Genomic DNA, 25,813 nt, shown 5'->3' on the forward strand with positions numbered 1-25,813 from the left:
TTCTTCAACAAAACAACTTTAAAATGTCTATTATACTTCTAATTACGTTGCTATGAGGTTTTTCTTACATTTTCATGATTTTTTTTTTTTTATCAATTTTAGGTCTACCAAAATTTTTTTTCCGAAATATCCACTAATATATCTTCAATATATCTGATATATCTATAAAATCGAAGTATCAATATATCTATGATTACCGATATTTTTATCACTGGATATAATTATGAGAAGGTAAAATAGATTCTTAAAAGAGAGTAATTACTAATTTGAGATAATTAGTCAATAACAATCATTATTTATGTTCATGTTTATGCTAGAAGTTGATGAAGTCCTTGATAAATTTGATTGATTTTTTTGAGTTAAAGGTTAATAGTGTAATCGGTAATTTTATAATTTTGTATTTATTTTTGTCTATTTTTGAAGTATAAAAATATTTAAATTTTCTAAAGTGAATCAAGTAATATTTTTTAAAAATATATTCTAATTTTTTCTTTAATTAGAAAATAAATTGACAATATCTTATGATTTGTATAATTATTCTACAAGTAAATTTTGTCTTTTAATTTATTGTAATGGTTTAAAAAACTTTGTTTAATAGCCTTAGTAGAAAGGGGATAAGTAATCAACCTTTGTTACCCTTGATGATGTAGTGACACAATGTAACCCCAACCAATAAGGGTGTTATTAGCCTTTGGTACCATTTATCGGAAATCATTCCATCACCATAAATATGGAACAACTTCAGGCTACTTACCTAATTTAAGTCTCACTACTTTAACCTAATGTTATTATCAATGGATCATAATAAAATGCTTATTTATGAAGTTCTTTTAAATATGAATTGATTTCGGCATTATGCTATTTTATTTTTAAATTAAAGTGTTTAATTCTTCAAAGAAAGGGAATTCAATTATTGAATTAAATGAATGCTAATTGACATCTATTAAAAAAAAAATATGATTTCTTTTGGGATTTAATTTTGTATTATACTTAGTCCTTGTTATTGAACTATTTTTTTCTTACTAAATTATCAATCTCACTCTTCTTTATTATTCAAATTTTCAAGTTCAAATGATATCAATGAGGAGAAACTGAGATAAAAAGGGTGTTTCTATTATAAACAAATTTAGAATTGATTATTGAGGATTGTTGATTTAGGACTACATTCGGTTATGATTTCTAGCTATTATTTTTATTTAACCATTTTGGGAAAATTGTTGATTTTATTGTTGAGTTAATTAGTCTTGGATTAGAAATTTATGACTTTTCAATTATGCTCTACTTATTGTTTTGAATCAATTTGAGATAGTTGTTGGATAGCTACATGTTGGATTATTTAGTTAAGGTCATTCATGTGTTTGGTTCTCATATTTGACATGTAAAATGATCATGATACCCTTGACTCGAGGTTTGGGATTCGGGGACTCATAGAAACCCATGACATTTATCTTCATTGGTACTTTCCTCTCTTTTCCCATGGAGTTCCCTCTTCTTTTGGCCTTTTTGCCTTTCTTCTCCTTTTTTGTAAAAATAGGGAATAGATCCAAAGCCAACTTCTTAACTCAAAAGTCTCCCTTAATGCTAGCGAAACTACCTCTAATTGTGAACATGCATGAACCCATTATTATTTTCATAATTATTTGTTAAAGTGTGCATATTTTCTTCATAAAAGTCAGTGATCAGTTTTTTAGCACATATTTGAGAGTGATATATATATATATATAAAAGTTAATTTCACTCACCTCCTCTTACACCTTACCTTAGTCGATTTGAAATTTCATCAAATATCTTTTATATTTACAGTTAAAATGGAAATAAGTGAAAATAACAAATGAAAATGATAAGGAAAGTATTTGACCAAATTTCAAATCAATGAGGATTATGTATGTTTAGTAAAAATCTTAGAAAAAATAAATGAAATTAACCCAAAAACTATTCATGAATTGAACAATGGGCAAACCCCATCAATCACCTCACTCATGTGTAACATCATGCATAGACATGAGCCTCATCTTCATCCATAAGAAGACAACCAAAGAGTGGTTGGCAGCCACAATCACTTATTTTTGCAAGTTGCCAACGGGCATAAATTGAAGGCATCTCTACTAAGAAACCCATCACATTTAATCTTCACAGCTACTTTCTTTCTCTTTCTGCTCATGGACTTCCAATTCTCTTCTATCCTCTTTGCCTTTCTTCTCTTTCTGTACATGCTGTACAAAATGGGGGAGAGATCCAAAGCCAGCATCTCAACTCAAAAGCTGCCCCCAGGGCCATGGAAACTACCTCTAATTGGAAACATGCATCAGCTTGTTGGCTCTCTTCCTCACCAATCCCTAAGTCGCTTGGCCAAGCAATACGGGCCTCTCATGAGCCTACAACTTGGTGAAGTTTCCACGCTCATTATTTCATCACCAGACATGGCCAAACAAGTTATGAAAACCCATGACATCAATTTTGCCCAAAGGCCTCCTCTTTTAGCTTCCAAGATTTTATCTTATGATTCTATGGACATTGTTTTTTCTCCGTATGGCGACTATTGGAGACAATTGCGCAAAATTTGTGTAGTTGAACTTCTAACTGCCAAGCGTGTCAAATCCTTCCAATTGGTTAGGGAAGAGGAGCTTTCAAATCTCATTACAGCGATCGTTTCTTGTTCAAGGCCCATTAATCTTACTGAAAATATTTTCTCTAGCACTTTTTCTATTATAGCAAGAGCAGCTATTGGTGAAAAATTCGAAGGCCAAGATGCATTCTTATCAGTTATGAAGGAAATCGTGGAGCTGTTTTCTGGTTTCTGTGTTGCTGATATGTATCCTTCTGTCAAATGGCTTGACCTGATCAGTGGAATGAGATATAAACTTGACAAGGTATTTCAGAGGACTGATAGGATGCTCCAAAACATTGTTGATCAGCATAGAGAGAAATTGAAAACACAAGCAGGCAAGCTACAAGGGGAGGGAGATCTAGTTGATGTTCTTTTAGAGCTTCAACAACATGGTGATCTTGAATTTCCCTTAACTGACAACAACATCAAAGCAGTCATACTGGTTAGTTACCCTACCTTTAAATTCAATTATGCCAAAATTTAGGTTTTTTCCCCCACAACATTAAATGGAAAAGTTAGGTGTGATTAATATTTTCAACAATCAACAATCAACAATCCACAATCAACAATCGTGAGCTAAAGTCTCATACTGTAAATGTTTGTGGTTCCTTTGAGTATTGCATATACCCAGTGAGATATTATACCAATGGTTTTTTCTCATCTTTGATCTATCCTCTTGCAGGACATTTTCAGTGGTGGAGGCGAGACAACATCCACTTCTTTAGACTGGGCAATGTCAGAAATGCTGGAAAACCCAAGAGTGATGGAGAAGGCACAGGCTGAGGTGAGGCGGGTGTTTGATGGAAAAGGGAATGTGGATGAAACTGGCCTTGACGAATTAAAATTCTTAAAAGCAGTAGTGAAAGAAACCTTGAGGCTACACCCTCCTCTTCCTCTACTAGTTCCAAGGGAATGTAGGGAGATGTGTGAAATTAATGGATATGAGATACCCAAGAAGACTTCAATCATTGTTAATGCATGGGCCATTGGCCGAGATTCTGATTATTGGGTTGAAGCTGAGAGATTTTACCCAGAGAGATTCCTTGATAGTTCAATTGATTACAAGGGTACTGATTTTGGATATATACCATTTGGTGCTGGAAGAAGGATGTGTCCTGGCATATTATTTTCTATGCCTAGCATTGAACTGTCACTGGCCCATTTGACCATTTTGACTGGAAACTCCCAAATGAAATGAAGGCAGAGGATCTAGACATGACTGAAGCATTCGGTCTAGCAGTCCGCAGAAAACAAGATCTGCTCTTAATTCCCATTCCTCATAATCAATCGCATGCTCAGTGATACTACGCAGAAGAAGCATTAGATTGATGGATGTTTTTTATTTGCATTAATGCGAACTTTCTGCTATATGTATTGTCTTAAACATTATTCTCTATTTCTACTATTGTAATTAATGCAATAGAAGTTGCTAAACTATAACAAAAATTTCTAGTTCTTCAATCTTTATGAATCATTGTGTTTGGCCCCAGAAGCTGATGGGGAGGTAACCTAAAGGAGATGATCCCATTTCACACCTATTAACATCTTTTGTGCACACAAGATCTTCATAGAATCCAAACAATTGAAATTCCAACATCAGACTTCATAACACTTAGCAAGCTTCGACTGAACCTCAGCTAACCTATCCAACCATTAAGGTTAGGCTTATGCAGGTATATAACCCGATGTAAACCTTCCGAGTTATGGTACTAATTAGGCCACAAATGTAATTGAGTATAATCTTTTTATTATCATAAGTAATACTTACCTTCTCGTTATCTTTTCAAGAAGCTGCCTGTGCTTGCAGGAATTCTCAACTTGAGTTGGTGAAGCTCCAATTCAAGGGTTGAGTAGCTGTGCAAATGTTGTCCACGATTCTAATATGAAATTGGCATATAATACATTCAAGTATGATGGTGTTCAAACATTAAAATCCTGCAGTTTTCAGGAACTGGAAAATGCGTCCAACACTCTCTCTGGTATCTCACTCTATGTACATGTCACTGTCTGCAAAACAAGAAGTACCAAGTACTGATAGAAGAAAGGAACCTTATAAGAAGATTAATGGAGCTGCAATGACAGTGGTACAATGTTACCGCAGTGGCGGAACCAAATCACCTTCCTTCTCCAGTGATCTCATGGAGCATTGATTCATTGGGATTAACAGGGGAAGGAATCTGATCAGTTGTATTATCATGCTTCTGGCTCTTAGATGATATGGATGCCTCACTATCTTCGTTCAAAAATCTGTTTGTTATGTCTTTGAAATCTCAATCTGTTAAGTAACTGGGTTTTGCTGTAACTATGCCTACATCAATGCCTCCTGCAAGCATTGCTGCAATACGTGACATTGTTGGCCGCAGCATTGGTGATGCCTGGGTGCACAAGAGAGCCACTCCTATGATTTGACTGGCTTCGGTTTCATCAAATGCTGTCAATGTTGGATCCAGCTCCAAGCTTCGGTTATTTTCATGTAGAGTCCATGCCTGGAAACATATAGAAATGACCATGAACAAGGAATAAGCTATTTTACTAATATTATATTGGGAAAGAGAGACGAAAATGAGAAGTTATTTTGCTATACCCATTCCAGAAGATATATTTTTTCAGTATCCAAGCTGTTATCAGAGTTTGGCCTCCCACTGAGGATCTCTAGAGCAACAACACCGAATCCAAAGGCATCAGCTTTTTCTGTCAGATGCCCTCGCATTGCATACGCTGGTGCTAGGTAGCCACTTCAAGATTACATCAAAATGGCTTCTTTGAGGTTAATTCAATGAAGGCTTGTAAAGAGGCCTATGAATTTAAATAAAAAGGCTTATTCCAAATCTAAAAAGTCCAGGAGATTTCCTAAAAGGGAATGAATTTACATTGAATTTGAATTTGGTAACAGCAGGTATCAGAACCAATCTATTCAATATAAAAATAAGCCAAAGAAAGTGTCCTTTTTTTGAGGCATGTATGAAGGCTATGTATATAGTTTCACTTAGATATAGACCATAGTAGAATACAGATGTAGCAATAGAATGGTTCCGTGGAAACAGTTGAAGGAGCTCACATTGTGCCTGCAACTCGGCCGCTGATGTGTGTTTTCTTGTCATCATACAGCTTTGCCAGTCCAAAATCTGATATTTTTGGGCAGAGCTTTGCATCAAGGAGAATGCTACTAGCCTTAACATCCCTGTGTACAGTCCTTGGCCTTGAGTCTTCATGAAGATAAGCCAACCCTCTAGCTGTTCCTAAGCATGTATTGAAGCGGATTGACCAATCAAGATACAAATCATTTTTGCCTACAAGCAGCGGCACCCATTTGATTAAAAACAAATTAAACTAGCAGAAACGATGAAAATTTTCAGACAATTGTAGTCATTCTAGATTAAGTTACAGCAAAGAATAACTTGAACTTAAACAAAAAAAAAAAAACTGGGGAGTGCTCAAGAGTACAAAGATTTTTTTTTTCCTCCCCAAAGGTTTATAGAAGTGCAAGATGAAAAGTATTCTAAACATCCATACCAAAGAGAGCCTGATCTAAGCTCTTGTTTTCAAGATGTTCATAAACAAGGAGCCATCTATTTCCTTCAATACAGCACCCATACAACTTCACAAGGTTGCGGTGCTGCACTGCAGATATGGCAGCAATCGCTGCCACAAATTGACTCTTCCCTTGTTGAGATGCTACTGAAAGTTGCTTTACAGCTACTACCCTCCCATCATTAAGAGCGCCCTGTAAAACACTAAAATTCAGCAACATAATACTTTTTGAATTATTTAATGCTCTCATTACAATGAGAAAAGGTTATGAAATGCAATACATTATTGGTAAGTAAAATTAAGTTTACCTTGTACACAGGCCAAAATGCACCCTCCCCTAGCTTATTTGCAAGATTGAAGTCTTCTGTTGCAGTTTCTAACTCTGAAGAACTGAAAGTGTTTGGTCTAGGGCCTATTCCAAGAAACTCTGCAAATTCATGGAAGACAAATGTTATCGAAATATCTGTACAATTTTAGATAATGTCCATTTCATTTTGTAGAAAGTGATGTCCTTCATATGATAGAAAAGGTTGTGTCTAATCTTCTGTGCTGCAAGCAAGCACCAGACTTCTTAGGGTTTACAAATTCCAAAGTAGAGCAGAAGTACCTTCATCCTCATTGAGATAGGAAGCTTTCCTTTTTATGTAAAGAACTGCACATATCAATATGATGCTCATTGTAAACCCTCCATTTTGTCCTCCTAGCACATGTCTTATTAGGTATTTGTTCAATACTTTATAGCAATTCCCTGGTGGCCCATTACTACTCGTGTAGCCTATCCTTTCTAAGCCACCTTGGGGACTTTGGTTGAGGGATTTACCTAACCCCATTGTGACTCTTGACAGCCTTATTTAGACCATAGACCCACTTAGGCACCTTAGGCCACCTTAGGCCCATTTAGGCACCATAGGCCCACTTAGGCACCTTAGTGTCACGGACTTAGTCTTTTCCTCAGCTCGTGCAACACTTAAACAAATCAAGACACTTGATCTTGCTAAGTTAGCCTTACTCCCAATGCTTAGCTTGCTAGGCTAAGACGCTCGCGACTCGGAAGTTTTAGAAAAGGAGTTTACACCTAAAATCAAATGCTTTTTGTGTGTGACAGTCTACATTGGGCACGGGATTGTCCAAAGAAGAAGGCGCTCAGTGCCATGATCGAGGAGAGGGAATAGGAGTGCGAAGCACATATGAGCTCGATGCAGCTACTAGGTGCCCTCTAAGTGAACCCAAAGCCTAGTACGCCTAAGACCTCCTTACCATCAGGGGTGCAAGTAAAGAAGGCAAAAGGGGGGCGAGCTGAGGAAGCTCGCACACACATGGACAAGGTCACTAAGGGAAAGGTGAACTCGATGGGCAAGAGGAAGCAGCACTCCAAGCATCGAAAGTGCAAGGGTCTATATCCATCCGAGGCCTCACAGGAAAAGGAGGTGAAAAATATCTTGGCTGAACGGGTTACCAGGAGACAAGGGGTCCCTCTTGTGATAGAGTATCTAGTCCGATGGAAAAGACTACCTAAGAGACAAGTAAACTAGGAACATGTGGATTCCTTGAGATGATTTTGGAAACACATCGAGAGGTTTCAAGAAAAGGCAACGACGAGGACGTCGACGGCATAAGTGGGGGAGAGTGTCACAGGATGCTTCAAATGACCCTCCTCATGGGCTTATATAGAGCCTATGAAGCTTTCGGAGACTCCTGGAGCCATCTACACTAAGTCATTAGTGGGAAGAGTGTGGAAGGTTCTAGAAATGCCTAAAGATGTCCACACATCTCTACACTATGGTGGAATGCATGAGAGGAGTCCAAGGCTTTCTGGAGAATTCTAGGAATCTCTTGTATATTCTTGTACATAGGATTGTACATAGAATTGTGTAAGGTATTCTAGAATCTTCTTGAATTGTAAGGAACCCTTCAAGGTTCCAGAGAGTTCCAATGGTGCCTATAAATAGGTGAGGGTCTCATTTGGCCAAGGCACCACCCAAGAACCTAACCAACCAAGCAAGTGAGCTTCCAAGCATTGTATAGCTTTCTTTGAAAGCAATAAAGCTTCCATTTTTTAAGAGTCGCCTACTATGTGAGTGCAGCACTAGTGTATGTGATGCATATTGGACAAGACCTATGGTGAATCATGACACAATGCTATCAATTGTCATGATTCACCAAGGTATTATACTGCATGGACTCTCAACCTTGAGAGGCTATTAAGCATGTGCTAAAATCAACAGGAGGCTTTAACCTATGGGTGAGACCTTAAAGTGGTCATATATCCTTATGCATTAAGTCACTATTGATGAAGGTTGGTGGCAATAGGTATTCTCAATAGAGGCACCATGATATTTCATGGGATTGAGATAGTGTGTCCCCTTGGGTGATCCAAAGGACATGTAATCATGAAATCTCTAGCCAGAGTAATTCCTTTAGTGGAATTTGACATATGCACCTTAGAGACAGAGTATGTTAGTTGATCATAAAATAAGTAGGATCTATAATTCAAGGATTTGAGAGGTAATCTTGATAGGTAATAGCACTACCTTGTTAGATTATGAACACTAGTTCATGGGGAGCCTGCATGCAGTGGATTGTAGGTCATAGAGTTGAGCACTTGATGTCTCGTTGAAATATGCATAAGGTATTGGAGTGTAGTTGACTCTCTATAATGGGATGTTAAGTCAATTTCAGAATTGATTTTGAGGGAGCTAGTACTCCTATGGGTCCCAGTGGTCCCCACTCTAAGTTCATATTCCTTGATGGCACTGTTTATGAGGGTTGTATGGGTTTTTAGTTCACTTTTGTGCATAAAAGTGTTTTGGTAATTATGCAAGGTTACATAAGGATAAGTGAGTGGAATGTCTAGACTAGGCTAATTGACTAATTAGGATCTTGTATGGTTAATTAATCAATTAGCAACCTTTTTGGACTAGATTAAGTGACCCAAGCCCATGGTTAGATTAAGTGACCCAAGCCTAGTAGGAAGCCTATAAATACCCCTTTAGGGGTTAGGGTTTCTAGGTCTTATCATTCTCTCTTTTCAGTCTAGAGAGAAAATCCTAGCTTTCACCCTTGAGATCTCAACCATCTTAGTGCTTAGACACAAGGAAGAGTCATCGGGTGGGTGTACGAGAAACGCACTAGAATCATACAAGTCGCATGCACGAGAACTATACAGGATGCACACAGGTTGCATGCATGGGAATCGCACACGATGTGCACAGGAATTGTACGAGACACACACGTGAGTAGCAACATGAGGAGAAATTCTCCTTTTTTTTTTTTTAACATGCTCTTCACTGCAAGGAATTAATCTAGGAACATCCAGATCTAGCTATTGTGGACCCTGCATTTTTAATGATGCGTTCCCACTCGATCGACGAGACTCGTTTTTCGTTATTTAGGTGAAAAATATGATTTTTAGAAAAGACTTGGAGTCGCCACTTACTTTTATTTATTTTTAAAGGGGAAAAACAAGTAAAAATAAAACCCCTAAATGGACTCCTAATTTTTTTTGGAAAAGCTGTCTATGAAAAACCTAAGTCTGGGTTCGGGGATCAGGTTACTTATTGGGAAGGTACGGTAAAGACCGTAGCACCCCTCTAAGCCCCTAAAAAAAATGGGTCTCTACTAAATAAGGTGAACCAGACATGGCAATTAACTAGAAGATCAATGAATACCAAAATGATCATAGTTCAAAAATAAGTCATGATGACGAAATGATAAACGAAGTGAGAGTGAGAGTGTACCTTAATAGTAGGTAATAAAGCGCTGTCATGAAAATAAGGTTAGTGTATAATGACAAGTGTAAAAAAAATCTCATACAAAACTAAATCAAAATCAAACAAAATGGAGAGCACAACTTACTTGAATTATTTTCGAAAAAAATGTTATGAATGTCGGGCCCCCACCAAAGCCCAATTAATTTTTGCTATGAATTAATTCTCATAAATTCCATCATTTTAGAATTATGAAAACTTATTCATTTTTATATAAAAAAGTTGAAAATAGGAATTTTGAAAATTAAATTTGAAATTTCAGAAGTGTGGAATTTTATTTTATAAAAAAAATGAGTTTGAAAATTTTGGAAATCTCTTTGAGAATGGTATTTCAAAATAAATAAATAAATAAATAATTTAAAATAAAATTAAATAAAAAATGAATAAATAAATAAATTTTGAATTTTGGAAAATGGGAATTTCGAGAATGGAATTTTGAAAAATTAAATTAAAAAATTGAAAATTTGGAAGGATTATTTTTGAAAAATTAAATTTCGAAAAATTAAATTTAAAAATTGGAAATTTGGAAAATTGAAATTTCGAGAATGGAATTTCGGAAAATTAAACTTAAAAATGAAATTTTGGAAAATTATTTCGAAAATAGAAATTTTTGGAAAATTGGAATTTTTTTTTTTTTGATTGGAAACGCCACAAAGATATATTAATATAAAAAGAAGTACAAGAAGAAGGATGAGAAATCCTCCCACCAAAGACAACTAAAATATAAGAAAAAACACTTAAAACAAACGACCTCCCACTAAGGACCAATCCCTATGGAGTACACACCGCTATCCAATCCAGTTGAATCGCATTAAGGGGAATCCCCTTAAATGCCTTGGAACAGAAAGCCCAAAGGGAAGCAAGGAAAACAATAGAGTCCCAAAGGAACCCTGAATTCCTTGCTTTATCCTCAAAAATCCTTGCGTTTCTTTCCAACCACACAACCCGAATTAGAGCTATGCTCGCAGCTTGCCACAAAACTATCCCTCTCTTAGAATTACCGAAGCCTTTAAAATTGATGAACATCATGTCATATATGCTCCTTGGGGGAACCCAATCCATCTTAGCTAACTGAAATAGCCTGTGCCACAACCCAATCGTCAAGGAGCAATGAAGAAAAAGATGATATGCTGATTCCCCATGCTTCATGCACAGGATACAAATATCAGGACTAAGGGCTTTGTAGGGTCTTCTCACTTGTAACATATCATTAGTATTCACCTTCTTGTGTGCCACTAACCAGACAAAGGACTTCACTTTGAAAGGAACTTGAGAATTCCACACGAACTTTGAAGGAAAGTTCTGAGGAGATCCAGAAGATTGAGATAATGCTAGAAAAAAGGATTTGACTGAAAAAAGCCCTGAAGAGGATAATGGCCATAATCTGGCATCTGGGACCGAAGGAGAGAGATACAAATCATCGAGAGACCGCATGAGGCCTTCTAAGTCCTCAATCTCAGAATCTGACAGGTTACGGCGGAAATTCAAATTCCACAAGAAAGGCCGAGAAGGACCAAGAACTGAAGAAATAGAAATGTTTTTATCCACTACTACTCTAAATAGTCTTGGATATTGGATTCCCAAAGGTTGGTCCCCCCACCACAAATCTTCCCAGAACCGAATTCTTTCCCCGTTTCCTACCACATACCGAGTAATCAAAGAAAACCCTTGAAAGACTTGAGCAATAGCCTTCCAAGGACAGCGATGTGAGCATCTTACTAAAGTGTTAGCATCCCAACCATTAAATTGTGAACCGTAAATGCTTAAAATGACCTGATGCCAAAGAGCTGATCCCTCTCTAGGATACCTCCATAACCATTTCCCTAGAAGAGCGAGATTCCTCCAAGAAATATTCCCCAAACCCAAACCCCCTATTGTCTTCGGCTTGCACACAACATCCCACCTCACTAAATGATCCCTTTTGTCTTCCCCAACCCCTGACCATAAAAAATCCCTTTGCAACCTCTCTATTTTTGCAGCCACTGAAGCGGGAATTTTAAAAAAGGATAGAAAGTAACTTGGCAAATGGGTAAGACAAGATTGGATAAGAGTTATCCTCTCCCCGAAGGATAAATAGGCCTTTTGCCACCCATCCAATCTACTTGAGATTCTCTCAACCACTGGGTCCCAAAATCCACACACCTTAGGATTCCCGCCCAAAGGGAGACCCAGATAGAGAATAGGCCAACCAGACGCCTTACAATCAAGCATCTCAGCCAATCTTGAAAGATGAACCTGATCAAGATTGATGCCATAAATACTACTCTTGTTAAGATTGACCTTGAGCCCAGAAATGTGCCCAAACACTAGCAAAAGACTCTTCAGAGTCTGCAACTCTTCCTCCCTTGAGTTAGAAAAGAATATGGTATCATCCGCAAATTGCAAATGGGACACCCTAGTTCTATTTCTACCCACCCTGAAACCCTCCATCATATTTCTTTCCTCAACTCTCATAAGCATCCTGCTCAGCACGTCTGGGACAAAAGTAAACAAAAAAGGGGATAAAGGGTCGCCTTGTCTTAATCCCCTTGATGCCTTAACCCACCCTTTAGCACTACCATTCACCAAGATTGCATAAGATACTGAAGATAAACAGCCACTCATCCATTTCCTACATCTAGGACTGAACCCCTTCTTTTCTAACACATGATCCAAAAAGTCTCACTTCAGATGATCGTATGTCTTTTCAAAGTCTATTTTGAATACGACGCCTTCCTCCCCTAACCTTCTTCTCTCGTCCACTATCTCATTCGCTATAAGAACCGCGTCCAATATTTGTCTCCCTTGAACAAAAGCGCCTTGAGTATAGTGGATGGTCTCATGTAGAACCCCTCTTAGACGCCCAGAGAGCACTTTGGCTATTATCTTGTAGAGACTAGTGATCAAACTAATGGGTCTAAAGTTTGATATTCTCTTTGACAAACTCTTTTTGGGTATTAGAACAATGAAAGAGGCATTAGTGCTTTGATTGATAATTCCGCTCCTATGGAATTCAGCGAACACTCTCACCAAATCCTCCTTAATCACATCCCAACACTCTTGGAATACGGCAATAGTAAAGCCATCTGGCCCCGGAGCCTTGTCCCTATCCAACTGAAAAATGGCCTTAGAAATCTCTTCTTCGGTGAAAGGGAAGTCTAACCTTAACGCGCTCTCTTCCGAAATAGGGGACCAATCTAATCCTTCAACACCCCAAGACTCTCCTGTCGGATTTGTGTAAAGCTTCTCAAAGTAATGTAAGATCTCCTCTGTGATACTCTCGGCATTCTTCAGCACTAAGCCCCTCTCATTCTCCAACTCCTTGATATATTTCCTATTTCGCCTGCCATTAGTTTGAAAAATCGAAACGTGAAGATCGAAGTTTTGAAAATTATATTTTTGATGTATGAGAATAAAAATAATAAATAATAAATAAAAAGATGGTATGTAGTCGGTGGGACTCGCATCCCAAAGGTGGCTATGCAAAGTGTGGGTCTGGGATGGAATATCTTATAACATAATAATAATAATAAAACAATCTCAACCTCACATACTTTAATACTATTTACACATAAAATATTGAAAACTGACAACTGAATATCAGAACATGAGAAAATTAATTAAGGGAAACTAACCCTAAAATTATCAAGAGTATATACTAACATGAAACATTAAAATAAATCGACAACTAGGGATATTAAAAACCTAAATTAATGAGGAACAACCAAACTAATGCTAGAGATAATAAAAAAACATGAACTAATTTAGGGTCAATAAGAATGAATAATTGGAAAATAATAAAAACTAACATCTAAGGATATTTAAATCCCAAACTAATAAGAGGTAAATAAATACTAAAACCTTAATATTTAAAGAAAACTATTGAACAACAATGAATCAACCGAAATATCAATTAATCATTCAAAGAGCAATATATGTCAACATGGATCAGCCCAAACCAAAGACTAAAAATTCAAGAAGCAATATATACTAACATGAGTTATTAAAATCAACAATTAAAAACTCCCAGGTATATACAAATTATCATAGGCCATCAAATTAAAAACTAAAAATTCAAAGGACTACAAAGAATTAATATGGGTCAACCAAAATAACAATTAATAATTTTAATGACAATTCAAATTATTGTATATTGACCAAAAATAAGAATAAAAATTTAAGGAGCAATATAAATTAACATAGATATTTAAAAATTAACAACAAATGATTTTATGAAAATGAAGAAAAATAATAATAATAATAATAATAAATAAACAAACAAAATTTCATGAATATTATAAAGCTACATGGATATTAGTTTTCATTTTTTTTATTTTAAATTTATAACAATATAAACCAATAACACCATGATCCACCACATTCACTTGAATTTTTAATTCAATGAACCAAACCACTAACATGAAACATCTCATGGCCGGCCATTAATCTTACTTTGAATTTTTTATATTAAAAAAAAAAAAAAAAAAACAATGCTCAAGCTTCCACTATTATTCGAAATTAGCCAAAATTAAGGAAAAAAATCCTATTTTATAGTATTATTTTAAAAAAAAATCTAATTTTCCATTATTATTAAAATTAATCAAAACTAAATTTTTATTTTTTTTTTAAATTCCAATTTTCTACTATTATTCAAAATTTAACCAAAACTAAAATTAATTAAAAGAGAGAATTTAAGAAAATTGATTTACCATGGACCATTGAGATATAGCAATTAAAATGAATGTTAAAAATTATTTTAATTGTCTTCATGTTCAAATGAATTTATGAGGAATAAAACAAAAATTTTTATGCCATGAGATCAAACCAAACACTTAAAATAAAATGATAAACACGCAATAGCTTAGAACCTAAAATACAAGAGCCTATAAAAATAATAAACATTGTTCATGAACTAAGCACCTCATTGTTTCATGCATATTATAATATAAGTCTACACGAAATGCTATATCCACTATGCAACAACAATTCTTTAAACAATAAAAGTTAGTGGACTTTGAATGTCATGCAATACTATAATAATTAATAAACATTGACAATGGTCATTTGATGCATGCTGGAAAACTTTCTTGTGCCTGTTGCCAAAAAAACTTTGGTTGAATGCCCCACTTCCAGTGTCTCTCGAGTTGTGTGTTTGGAACCCTTTTTCAAAAGTACAAACTCTTTCTCTATTATCGGCAGCATGCCAACGTTGAAAGAGAAGTACAACAATAAGTCTCTCTCATCTAGACACATCCACTTAAGTTTTCTGCCCAAGAATTTCTCATGCAATGTGATAAGACAAACCCAAGAATGTCACTCTTATCTATCCGAGCTATGTAGACTAAACATTGGATAGGGTCCTTGTGGCCATTGGAAGATTTCGGAAACTTGGAACGGGAATTTTATTTATTTTTTTTGTTTTTAAAAAAAAATGAATCCAAAATTTTGAAATTTTAGGAAACTTTGGGTACACGAATTTTTTAAAAAAAAAAATGAATCCGGAATTTTAAGCGAAATGGAATTTCGGGAAAATTAATTTTGAAGTTAGTATTTAAAAAAACTAGATGTGGAATTATGCAAGTTTGAGAATTTAAGAATGGTGTTTTTATTTTTATTTTTAAAAAAAGTTTTGAGGACTATTCAAAGTTTGAAAATCGTATTTAAAAAAAGGAAAAACTAAACTTAAGAAGACTATTCAAAGTTTGTATTTTAAAAATTGAGTTCTAGAAAGTTTAAAAACTATTTGAGGACTAAAACAAAAAATAAATTAAATAGAAAAAGAAACAAGGATTTTAAAACACTATTTGGGCCAGAAAAGTAAATAAAATACATGGTTTAATAGTTTTTTTCTTTCTTTCTTTTTGTTTCCTTTTGACTTTGACAGAGGAGCAAAGTGAATGGACTGCATAAAGACGAGCTCTTGCATGCGACGCTGGAAAGCAGTCAGTTTGCTACCGCCAGCGAGACACACATCTAAAGACTACCCGAACACTCCTATGTATTCCGGCGAGGGCAAAGGAAGTCACTACAACCGCTAGCAGGGTTGCAACCAAGGTCAGCCACCAGAAAAATAAGTTGTAGCCCCCTCCATGCGCAGCTGAAGCGAGCACCTGGAGAGGGTTTCATCTCCAGCTTTCAACCGCTGCCACCAACGGTACAGCCGCCCCGTTCAGACACCGCATGGCTGGTTTGAAGAACATGAACATGTCTAGCCCCAACAAAGAAGAAAACGGTGCCTAGCTCTTAACGTTTAGACATCTTGTTCAAACACTACATGGATATCATCTCATGATCATCCACGACTTCTCAACATCCCATATTCACAGGGTCCAACTCTCCATGGCCAAACATCCGAAAACAAAGGTCAAACACCCAGAAAATAAAGCACATAACGAAATGATGGAATGAACTACCCATAATAGCGTTTCATGTCATAGCCAATGAGCTCAGATTGGTGGGATGGAAGCAGGTGAGTCCAAGGTCAAATAGAGACACAAACCAGAAAATATCCAACAACCAAGCTAAGACTGCATATTCATATTATATTTCTGAGCAAGACGGTGAAAGTAAAAACAAACATGCAACAATGGTAAATAGAAATATCAGAACTAGATTCCCACGGACAACAAGTGTTCTTCACTGTCTATTCTCAAGCAATTTAAAATATCCAGGAATCATGAAAGAGAAAGGACAGTGACATGGCATGCAAATTAAACAGCAGGAATAATAAAATCCATACCTCGGAAGTCCTCTCTGGCTGTATGAAATATCAGTTTCCAGCTACCCCCCTCTTTTCTAGGAATTCCTCCTGTCAGCTCTTTCTTTTACTTTTCTTTCTTTCTCTCTCAAAACCTTCCCTCTTACTCCTCTCAGACTTCTCTCAAACTCCTCTTAGACTTCTCTCAAACTCCTCTTTTTCTTTCTTTTTTCTGCTTTTCTCCTTCTTTAAATCTGAATGCTTTTTCTTCAAAACCCTTTCCTCTCCCTTTCCAGACTTCACCCTTAAGACTTCCCTTACAGCTTCCCATGTAGCTCCAATTTCCCACAGCCTCTTCAGGAAACACCCCCCCACTTTTCCTTTCTCTCCAAGAAATCCTTTTTCTACTCTTCTTTTCTTTGTTTTAAAAAAACAACTTTTAATCCCCATGCTTCTTGCTAGCTTCCTAAGTATCAATTTTGACTTTTAATTTTTCCATAAAACATCTTTTTTTTTTCTTCTTCTTCTTATGTAGTCCACCGACTCCCTTTTTCTATTTTTTTTATATAATAAAAACAAAGTAAATAAAGCAATAAAAAAACATAATACAATAATAAAAAAATGAAAATAAAATGACACAATAAAAGCATAATATAAATAAATAATAATGGTACTAAGAATAACAAAGATAACGATAAAAAATAATAATAATGATTATAATAATAATAAGGATAATGATAATAATTATAATAATAATAATAATAATATTGATAATAATAAAAACAACTAATAATACTGGTACTAATAATAATAATATAAGATCCCTAGTCACTTGCAATTTTCTGAAAATAAATAAACTTTTTCTTTAAATCTATGTTTTCTATGCTATCAATATTGGTTTTTGAATACCTAGTTTCCACTGAGATATATTTAAAGAGCCTATGATAGATTTTCATGCACCCTATGAGATCTAAGTCATGAGAAAGGATTAATTGAAGGTTCCCAACAATAAGGAATAAGGCAAAGAGTAATAGATTGGAGGATACATTAAAAAATAGACCCACTTTTGCACAAGATACTATGGATCCAAAAGGTTAGAGACATACCATTCCTATGATTTCTAGTACACCAGTTGTAGATCCTCTATTTTGTCCTTTTATCACATGTCTTTAAGTGCTCTTTCAGTACTCCAAAGTAATCCCTTGGTGGCTCATAGCTACTCATATAACTCACCTTTTTTGAGCCACCTCAGAGACTTTAGTTGAGGGATTTATCTGACCCCTCATTGTGACCTTGGAAACCCCCTAATTTAGTTTAGGTTTTATTCACTTAGGTGCACTTTACTTTAGACACCCTAGGTCACTTAGGCATTGTTCTGACCACCTTAGGTCATTTAGACAACTTTTAGATCTACCTAGGCTCATCTAGGTTCACCTAGGCCCATTTAGGTTACTTAAGCTTATTTAGGCATACTCTATCCCACTTAGGTCACCTTTTAAGTAATTTTTACATGATTGCGTGTTCTTCCTTCTTTGTTTATTTATTTGTTTGTTTATTTATTTATTTATTTATTTTAGGGAATTGTTTGTGATTAATGATCTTAATTATTTTTATATTGCATGAAGTAATATTTCGTTCTTCTCAAATATGTGTGTGATTGGCTTAGCTTATTTTAATTGTATAATTTTGTTTCTAAATTTTCAATTATATCATTCTTACTTTAGTTTTAATTATATGTTTTTGTATGAGATCATGGATCATGCACAAACTGAATCTAAGCATTCCTATGGGTCGATTTTTAATAAGGAAATATTGCGGTTGTATGAGATATTCTTTGGGATGACAAAATCAGAGACTTCATACACAGGTAGCCATGCATTCCATATTGGCAGCCATACTTTCCATTCCGAAAAGACCATCATGCACATAATTAAAAATGTAAGGCATCGAAGAAAGAAAAAAAAAAAGGAGGCAGAGAGAGGTTTTGGGCAAAAAAGGAAGGAAAATGGAAAAAGAAAATAAGGGGGAGTTTTCTTCAACGGAAAGGGTTTTTTTTAGGGGAAGGATTCGAGAAGAAAAAAAAAGTATTCGACGGATTTTGGAGGAAGTACATAAGAGCAGGGAATGAGCGATTGCGGCCAAGACTGTCCAAGTATGCTTTTGGTTACTCTTGGTGTTCTTACCCATATTTGATTCCTCCATTTGGTCGTTTCTAAATGTTCAATTTTTGTGGTTTGGTGTGGACATTAAGGACCATAAGTTGTTCTATTGAGATTGGTTGTTTATTTGTTTGCCCTATTTTGATTTCGATTCTTTTATATGCCATTGATGTCTTCTAAAATATTTAACTCCATGCCTGAATTTGATTATACTCTATTTTCATTTAAATCCTATTCGGCATTGTTCCCTCTATCCAGGTCATGGATTAATATTTGAAGTAGGGCTATTTATGTTTATTGATCGACATCTTCTGCTCTTTCCTTCTCCAAGTTTTACTTTGTTTTTATTTGCTCTCTATTCTTTTTCCTGCACGATGTTTGAATCCTTGTCTTTGTATTTGGGTGTACATTGGGGAATGATGGAAGTGTTGATATGAGGGATGAAGCATGCAGCAATCTCAGTATGCTCGCTCAAATATTGGATAGTTGATTCCAAGGTATTATAGTGAATTGGAAGAACTGGAGATAGCATTTCATTGGCAACAAATTTACCCATTGGCCAGAAAATAAAGGAAGATAGTGTTTGATTAGGCCCCATCAAGCTGACTTTAAGATTTTCCCAGCACTTCGTGGTTGCTCTTTTGCAACCTGATTCCACATGTATACATTCCCGATCACCCTACCGAGGGATCTCATATCTTATGGACTATTATTTTCTTGGTGCAAGTGGGCAGAATAGCAATGGGAGGAAGTGGCTCAGGAAAATTCAGTAAGTTTGGAGCATTCTTCAAGTCCTAATTTCACTCTAGAAATGGTGCCCGATGTGACAATGGTGGTTTAGAATGGGAATCACTACTTTCTGATACTAGCGAACCTGTGGGCAAATCTGATTAGTTTTGATCCTCCAAAGTAACCAGAGCCAAGGAAAACAAAGGTGAGGGGATAAATGGAATTGATGATCGGCTTAATGCTCTCAAGAAAGCGGTGAAGGTTCTGGAGTTGGGAATGCAGACGATAAGAGCTTATTTCAAACTATCCATGTTATCACCAGTTCTCTGTTTATTCACTTTCTGTTTCAGATTTTCAAAGAGCAAATGCATGTGGCCATCCTCTTAGGTATGCAGTTCATGTACACCCTTCCCATCAAAAAATTTTCTCATACAAGCTCCAGTGTCTGGTCAAATGCTGCAAATCAACATATGAGATGATTGATTTGAAGGATCTTTTAGCCTACCACTACTATTTTAATGAATCCTTTGACATGTTCTATGATATCAATACTGCAACTTGGAAAGGAAATGGACTTTTAATCATTTGGGGTTTTATTTGTTGTAGAAAGCACTTTGTAGCGACGCCTTACCCTAGTGCAAAGGCTGGTGCAAGAAGCCATCCAACTTGGTTTCACCTCTCAAATCCTCCAGAATACTAACCAGGCGAGCCCAAGTTGAGCAGTCTCATTTCCGAAAGTCCCTAATAGTTGTTGAAGGCTATGATCTCAACTGGCTGAGCAAGCGTGCCTCAATGCTTTGGAACCACATGCTCAAACCAGAACTTACAGAATAGTTTGTGGTTGAATTTGTGGTTGTGCTTCTTCTTTCAACCCTTCATTGCATGTTGAACTAGCTAGACTTTACTGGGTTGAGGTTGCAGCCAAAAGTGATCCATTCCAATTCTCGGTTTGGCTCATAAGGAAGATTTACCTAATTTTATAATAGACCTTTATGAATAATGTTGACGTCCCCCATGGTTATTCTTTCTGCACAAGTTTGACACTATATGTATATTGGAAGCAATAAAGAAGATGATAATGCTAGCTTTGGATTGATTATTGAGGCAGTGTAGCATGCTAACATGGTTGAGCTGTGGTATGGAATTGCATATTTTATTGAGAAGATCACTGTTTTCATGATTCAACAATAGATGGACAGCAGTACCATGAGAATAATAAAAATATTTCTTACTTGCTTAAATCTAGAAATACCACACAAAACTTGAAGAAAAATAATGAAATAAAGGCACCCTTTGTTTTACTCCATTGGTCAGCCAATTCTCATTGAGCAGTAGGTTTCTCAGAGTTTCTCTGGTGGCACAGCTGGAATCAATTTATCAAATGGGAATCAAGAGAAAACGGAAAAGCTCTCAGACAGTTCTGGATCTTCAATTCATCAAAATGGCATGCAAGAGAGCTCCACAGATGAAGGGTGTTGGTGTTAAGGGTATGGAAACAAAGGACTGGCCCAAAAGATACAAACAAAAAACAAAATGAATAAGAAGAAAAACTTATCAGCTAAGGCATGACAAGCACTGTCCTTGAAATAAATCCACCCTCCTCGAAGACAAACTCGGTGCACTAGGGTACCAGTGGTCTACCTCCAGGATTCAACAGTTAGATCTCGCCTTGGGTGTACTCTGTAAGTGAGAAGTGTACAACTCGGGTTTTGAAAAAATTTCTCCTGATAGATGTACGAAAAGACTCTCTGAAAAACTCTCCAAAAAATTCTTTGAAAAATTGGTATTAAGAGAGTGAAAGGTGACCTGCTTTTATAGGTCACTAACACAATCCTAATGAGACTCTACTTGTAATCAGAACATGATTCAAAGTGGAAAGGGATTCTACTTATAAGTGGAGCGAGACTCTACTAGCACAATCCCAATAGGACTCTTCCCAAAAATAAAAGACTAATAAAATAAAATAAAATAAAATTATTTACACTCTTCCTACAATCCCCCACAATGTAAACGTGATTTTTTTTTTTTTTTTTAGCAAAAAGAAAATCCAATGCATCAGTACTGGTGCCCAAAGGCTATGAACCAATCTTAGGACAAATAAGTATTGAATCACAAAATACGGTGAAAATAAATTTCTATGAACCAATGTTTCTTGATGTAACTCAATGGACTTTTTATCCACATTGGTTTTCTCAACTTCACTACGAGTTGTACAAAACAGGTTGGCACAAATAGGCCATGTGCCCTGCTTGGATATTCATGAGAGCTCCAGAGAATCTGCCTAAGTTCTCATAGGAAGCGGCCCCCACCTCCACTCTCATATAGGTGAATCCATCAAGTATGTTCTACATAAACATACCATCCATAAGGAATATGGTATTCATTAAGAGTAAACACTCAACATTAATCAATGCATAATACACTCTATCCACACCATAAGGATAGACTCACATACAATTAGAGTTGATAGAGCACCTCAAGTCAACAAGTGATTTGTTATTACCCATATGAACCTACTTCATGGAATTTCCATTCTAATAGGTTAGGTTACCACCACTCTTGACTTCTATAATAGGCATAAGCCCCATACCCCTTGATGTTTCTTCTACTAGTTTCTTATTTAGTGGTTTGGTCAAAGGATCGGCCAAATTCAACTCTGACCTCACAAATTCTAGGGATATAACCCCTGTTTCAAGCAGCTACCGCACAATATTGTGCCTTAGGCGTATATGCCTGTTCTTCCCATTAAATATTTTACTCTTAGCCTTAGCAATTGCAGCTTGGCTATCACAACACATAGACACAAACGAGGCTGGTGTCTGTTGAATATAATGTATTTATAGTATATTATCTTTCCTTGTTAATATAGGTCACATGTATGGTGGTTAGGACTCCTAGCCTTGTATATATATATATATATATATATATATATATATATATATATATCTCAATTGTAAGTAGACATCACATGAATGAGAATTAAGGTTTTTCTCCTTTCTCTCTCTCTTTCAACATGGTATCAGAGCCAAGGAAGAAAACCTAATTCTTTCCTGTTTCCCGTGTCATCAACTCCGGGAAACCTTCCGGTGACTGTGTTTCTTTCCGGTCACCCTCCCCATCTCCCAACACTTTCCGGTCAATCGGATCATCGTTAGAAACCACTCACCGCCGGCGAAATTTTCCGGCGAACTTTCCGGCGAAATTTTCCGGCGAACTTTTCCGACGACCTATTTTTCCGACACTGACCATACTAGAAGGAGCGCCTGGAGGAGATCTCCAACTTTTGTGAAGGCACCGGCATCAAAAGAGGATCCACGCTCCGGCCACGCGCCATTTTCCGTTCGGCGACTCCATCTCACGAGCCGGCGCGTGAGGGCGCGTGAGGCCTTTTCCGGCGACGCGCCTCCTCCTCCAGCCTCGCCTGCCACCGACCAGCATCCCTACCTACCTGGTTCTCCCATCCGAGCCCTGCACGTACCTCTTTTGGGGATTTTTGTCTCCGTCAGCCCTCCAAACAGCCTTTCCGGCGAAGTTCCGACTACTTTCTCTCCACCCCAATCCGTGCACGTGCCTTGGGAAGTGTTCTTCTACCTTTCTGGTGGTACCACGTCGCGATCTGAGGCCTATAAAACTTGTTTTAAATTTTGGACTCAGGCCAAAGGATTATACACGAATGATATCCAGCGTCTTTATAAGGTGGCTTCTGCTATTGTCCATCTCAGCCAACAGGACTTGGATCTATCTACTTATATTGGTCAGATTGCCTCTCTTAAGGAGCAGTTCTTGACTGTGATGCCTCTTACTCCTGATGTTGGGGCTCAACAAACACAGCTTGACAAGTTCTTCATGGTCCTTACTCTTATTGGCCTCCGTCCGGATCTTGAGCCTATTCGTGATCAGATTCTTGGTAGTTCATCAGTTCCGTCCTTGGATGATGTGTTTGCTCGCCTCCTCCGTATCTCCTCCACTCAGACTTTGCCATCTGATAGCGCTTCAGATTCTTCTATGTTAGTTTCTCAAACTACCTCTCGAGGAGAACGCAGTGGTACCCGAGGTAGAGGTCAACGTCCTCATTGCACCTATTGCAATAAACTTGGCCACACTGGCAATCGTTGCTATCAGTTACATGGAAGACCTCCTCGCACTGCCCATATGGCCCAGTCCTCTGATTCTCCGCTGCTTCAGCCTCCGAGCTCCTCCGCATCTCAGACATCTCAGGCTTCTATTGCCTCTGTTGCCCAGCCTAGTAATGCCTCTGCCTGCCTTACCCACACATCTTCTCTTGGACCCTGGATTCTAGATTCTGGAGCATCTGATCACCTATCTGGTAATAAGGATCTTTTCTCCTCTATTACTACTACCTCTGATTTACCTACTGTTACCTTAGCTAATGGTTCTCAAACTGTGGCTAAAGGTATTGGTTTGGCCCTTCCTTTGCCTTCTCTACCTCTCACTTCTGTCCTTTATACTCCTGAATGTCCTTTTAATCTTATTTCCATCAACAAAATCACTCGTACTCTTAATTGTTCTATTACCTTTTCTGATAAATTTGTGACCTTGCAGGACCGGAGTACGGGGAAGACGATTGGCATAGGACGTGAGTCTCAAGGCCTCTATCACCTCACCTCAGATTCATCTCCTGCAGTTTGCATTTCCACTGATGCTCCTCTCCTCATTCACAATCGTCTGGGCCACCCTAGTCTCTCCAAGTTCCAGAAGATGGTTCCTCGTTTTTCCACTTTGTCGTCGCTTCCGTGTGAGTCATGTCAGCTTGGGAAACATACTCGTGTCTCGTTCCCAAAGCGTTTGAATAATCGGGCAAAGTCTCCTTTTGAGCTTGTCCACACTGATGTTTGGGGTCCTTGTCGGACTGCGTCTACTTTAGGATTTCAGTATTTTGTCACTTTCATTGATGACTATTCTCGATGTACTTGGTTATTTTTAATGAAAAATCGAGCTGAGTTATTCTCTATTTTCCAGAAATTTTATACTGAAATCCAAACCCAGTTCAATATTTCTATTCGTGTGTTACGCAGTGACAATGCCAGGGAATATTTTTCAGCCCAATTTACTTCGTTTATGTCTCATCATGGGATTCTTCATCAGTCTTCTTGTGCTCATACTCCTCAACAAAATGGGGTAGCTGAACGCAAGAATCGACATCTTGTTGAGACAGTCCGTACTCTCCTCCTCCATAGTCACGTTCCTTTTCGTTTTTGGGGGGACGCTGTTCTTACTGCTTGTTATTTGATTAATCGTATGCCCTCCTCTGTCTTACACGATCAGATTCCTCACTCCCTTCTTTTCCCTGACCAACCACTTTATTTCCTTCCTTCTCGTGTCTTTGGTTGTACTTGCTTTGTTCATATTCTCACTCCTGGACAGGACAAGCTTTCCACCAAAGCCATGAAGTGCCTCTTCTTGGGATATTCCAGACTTCAGAAGGGTTATCGTTGTTATTCCCTTGAGACTCATCGATACTTTATCTCCGCTGATGTCACCTTCTTTGAGGACTCACCATTCTTTTCCACCACTTCTGAGTCTCTTCCTGTTTCTGAAGTCTTGCCCATTCCCATTGTCTCCCCACCTGATGCTATGCCCCCTCGACCACTTCAGGTTTATCATCGTCACCCTCGTGTCGTTGCTCCTCTCCCTTTTCCTGAGGCACCTGCTGACTCACTTCCTATCCCTTCGGCTTCACCTGCCCCGGCTCTGCCTTCTCCTAATGACTTACCCATTGCTGTTCGGAAAGGTACTCGCTCTACTCGTAATCCTCATCCTATTTATAATTTTTTGAGTTATCATCGATTATCTTCACCCTATTCTGCTTTTGTTTCTGCTATATCCTCTGTTTCTCTTCCAAAGAGCACCCATGAAGCTCTTTCCCATCCAGGCTGGCGACAGGCAATGGTGGATGAAATGGCTGCTCTGCACTCTAATGGCACTTGGGATCTTGTTGTTTTACCCTCTGGTAAATCTACAGTTGGTTGTCGTTGGGTCTATGCAGTTAAGGTTGGTCCTGATGGTCAGGTTGATAGCCTTAAGGCCCGCTTAGTTGCTAAAGGCTATACTCAAGTTTATGGTTCTGATTATGGTGACACATTCTCACCTGTTGCCAAGATTGCTTCTGTCCGCTTGCTTCTCTCCATGGCTGCTATGTGTTCTTGGCCTCTTTATCAGTTGGATATTAAAAATGCCTTCCTTCATGGTGATCTTGCCGAGGAAGTTTATATGGAGCAACCTCCTGGTTTTGTTGCTCAGGGGGAGTCTGGTTTAGTGTGCAGGTTACGCCGTTCTCTATATGGCTTGAAACAATCTCCTCGAGCATGGTTTAGCCGTTTTA

General features: G+C 37.4%; 2 protein-coding genes across 2 annotated transcripts; one reads left to right on the forward strand and one right to left on the reverse strand.

Moving 5' to 3' along the window:
* The first annotated feature begins 2,210 nt into the window (after positions 1-2,210).
* LOC100258062 (cytochrome P450 71D10-like) lies at positions 2,211-3,824 on the forward strand. Its single transcript, XM_019222578.2, has 2 exons — positions 2,211-3,050; positions 3,291-3,824. Exons 1-2 carry the CDS (start codon positions 2,211-2,213, stop codon positions 3,804-3,806), a joined length of 1,356 nt encoding a protein of 451 aa, XP_019078123.1. The 3' UTR covers positions 3,807-3,824.
* Positions 3,825-4,593: 769 nt separating this feature from the next.
* LOC100252931 (probable LRR receptor-like serine/threonine-protein kinase At1g56140) lies at positions 4,594-22,804 on the reverse strand. The gene is made up of 8 exons (XM_059740447.1): positions 22,734-22,804; positions 12,908-13,228; positions 12,009-12,250; positions 6,448-6,602; positions 6,122-6,332; positions 5,667-5,898; positions 5,193-5,343; positions 4,594-5,094 (listed from the first exon to the last, which is right to left on the reverse strand). The coding sequence occupies exons 1-8, from the start codon at positions 22,802-22,804 to the stop codon at positions 4,879-4,881; spliced, it is 1,599 nt and encodes a 532-aa protein (XP_059596430.1). The 3' UTR covers positions 4,594-4,878.
* Between the last annotated feature and the right edge of the window lie 3,009 nt (positions 22,805-25,813).

Source organism: Vitis vinifera, chromosome 10 (assembly GCF_030704535.1).
Source record: "Vitis vinifera cultivar Pinot Noir 40024 chromosome 10, ASM3070453v1".
NCBI classification, from domain to species: domain Eukaryota; kingdom Viridiplantae; phylum Streptophyta; class Magnoliopsida; order Vitales; family Vitaceae; genus Vitis; species Vitis vinifera.

What these genes read in the sequence shown, in the direction of transcription:
- LOC100258062 (XM_019222578.2), top strand. Translation starts at nt 2,211, where the DNA reads ATGCTGTACAAAATGGGGGAGAGATCCAAAGCCAGCATCTCAACTCAA. An exon ending in ACATCAAAGCAGTCATACTG is followed by an intron (nt 3,051 to 3,290) that starts GTTAGTTACCCT and finishes ATCCTCTTGCAG; the next exon opens with GACATTTTCAGTGGTGGAGG.
- LOC100252931 (XM_059740447.1), bottom strand. Translation starts at nt 22,804, where the DNA reads ATGGCGCGTGGCCGGAGCGTGGATCCTCTTTTGATGCCGGTGCCTTCA. An exon ending in AAGGAGGATTTGGTGAGAGT is followed by an intron (nt 12,251 to 12,907) that starts GTTCGCTGAATT and finishes TTCTAACTCAAG; the next exon opens with GGAGGAAGAGTTGCAGACTC. An exon ending in GGCCGAGTTGCAGGCACAAT is followed by an intron (nt 5,344 to 5,666) that starts GTGAGCTCCTTC and finishes GTAATCTTGAAG; the next exon opens with TGGCTACCTAGCACCAGCGT.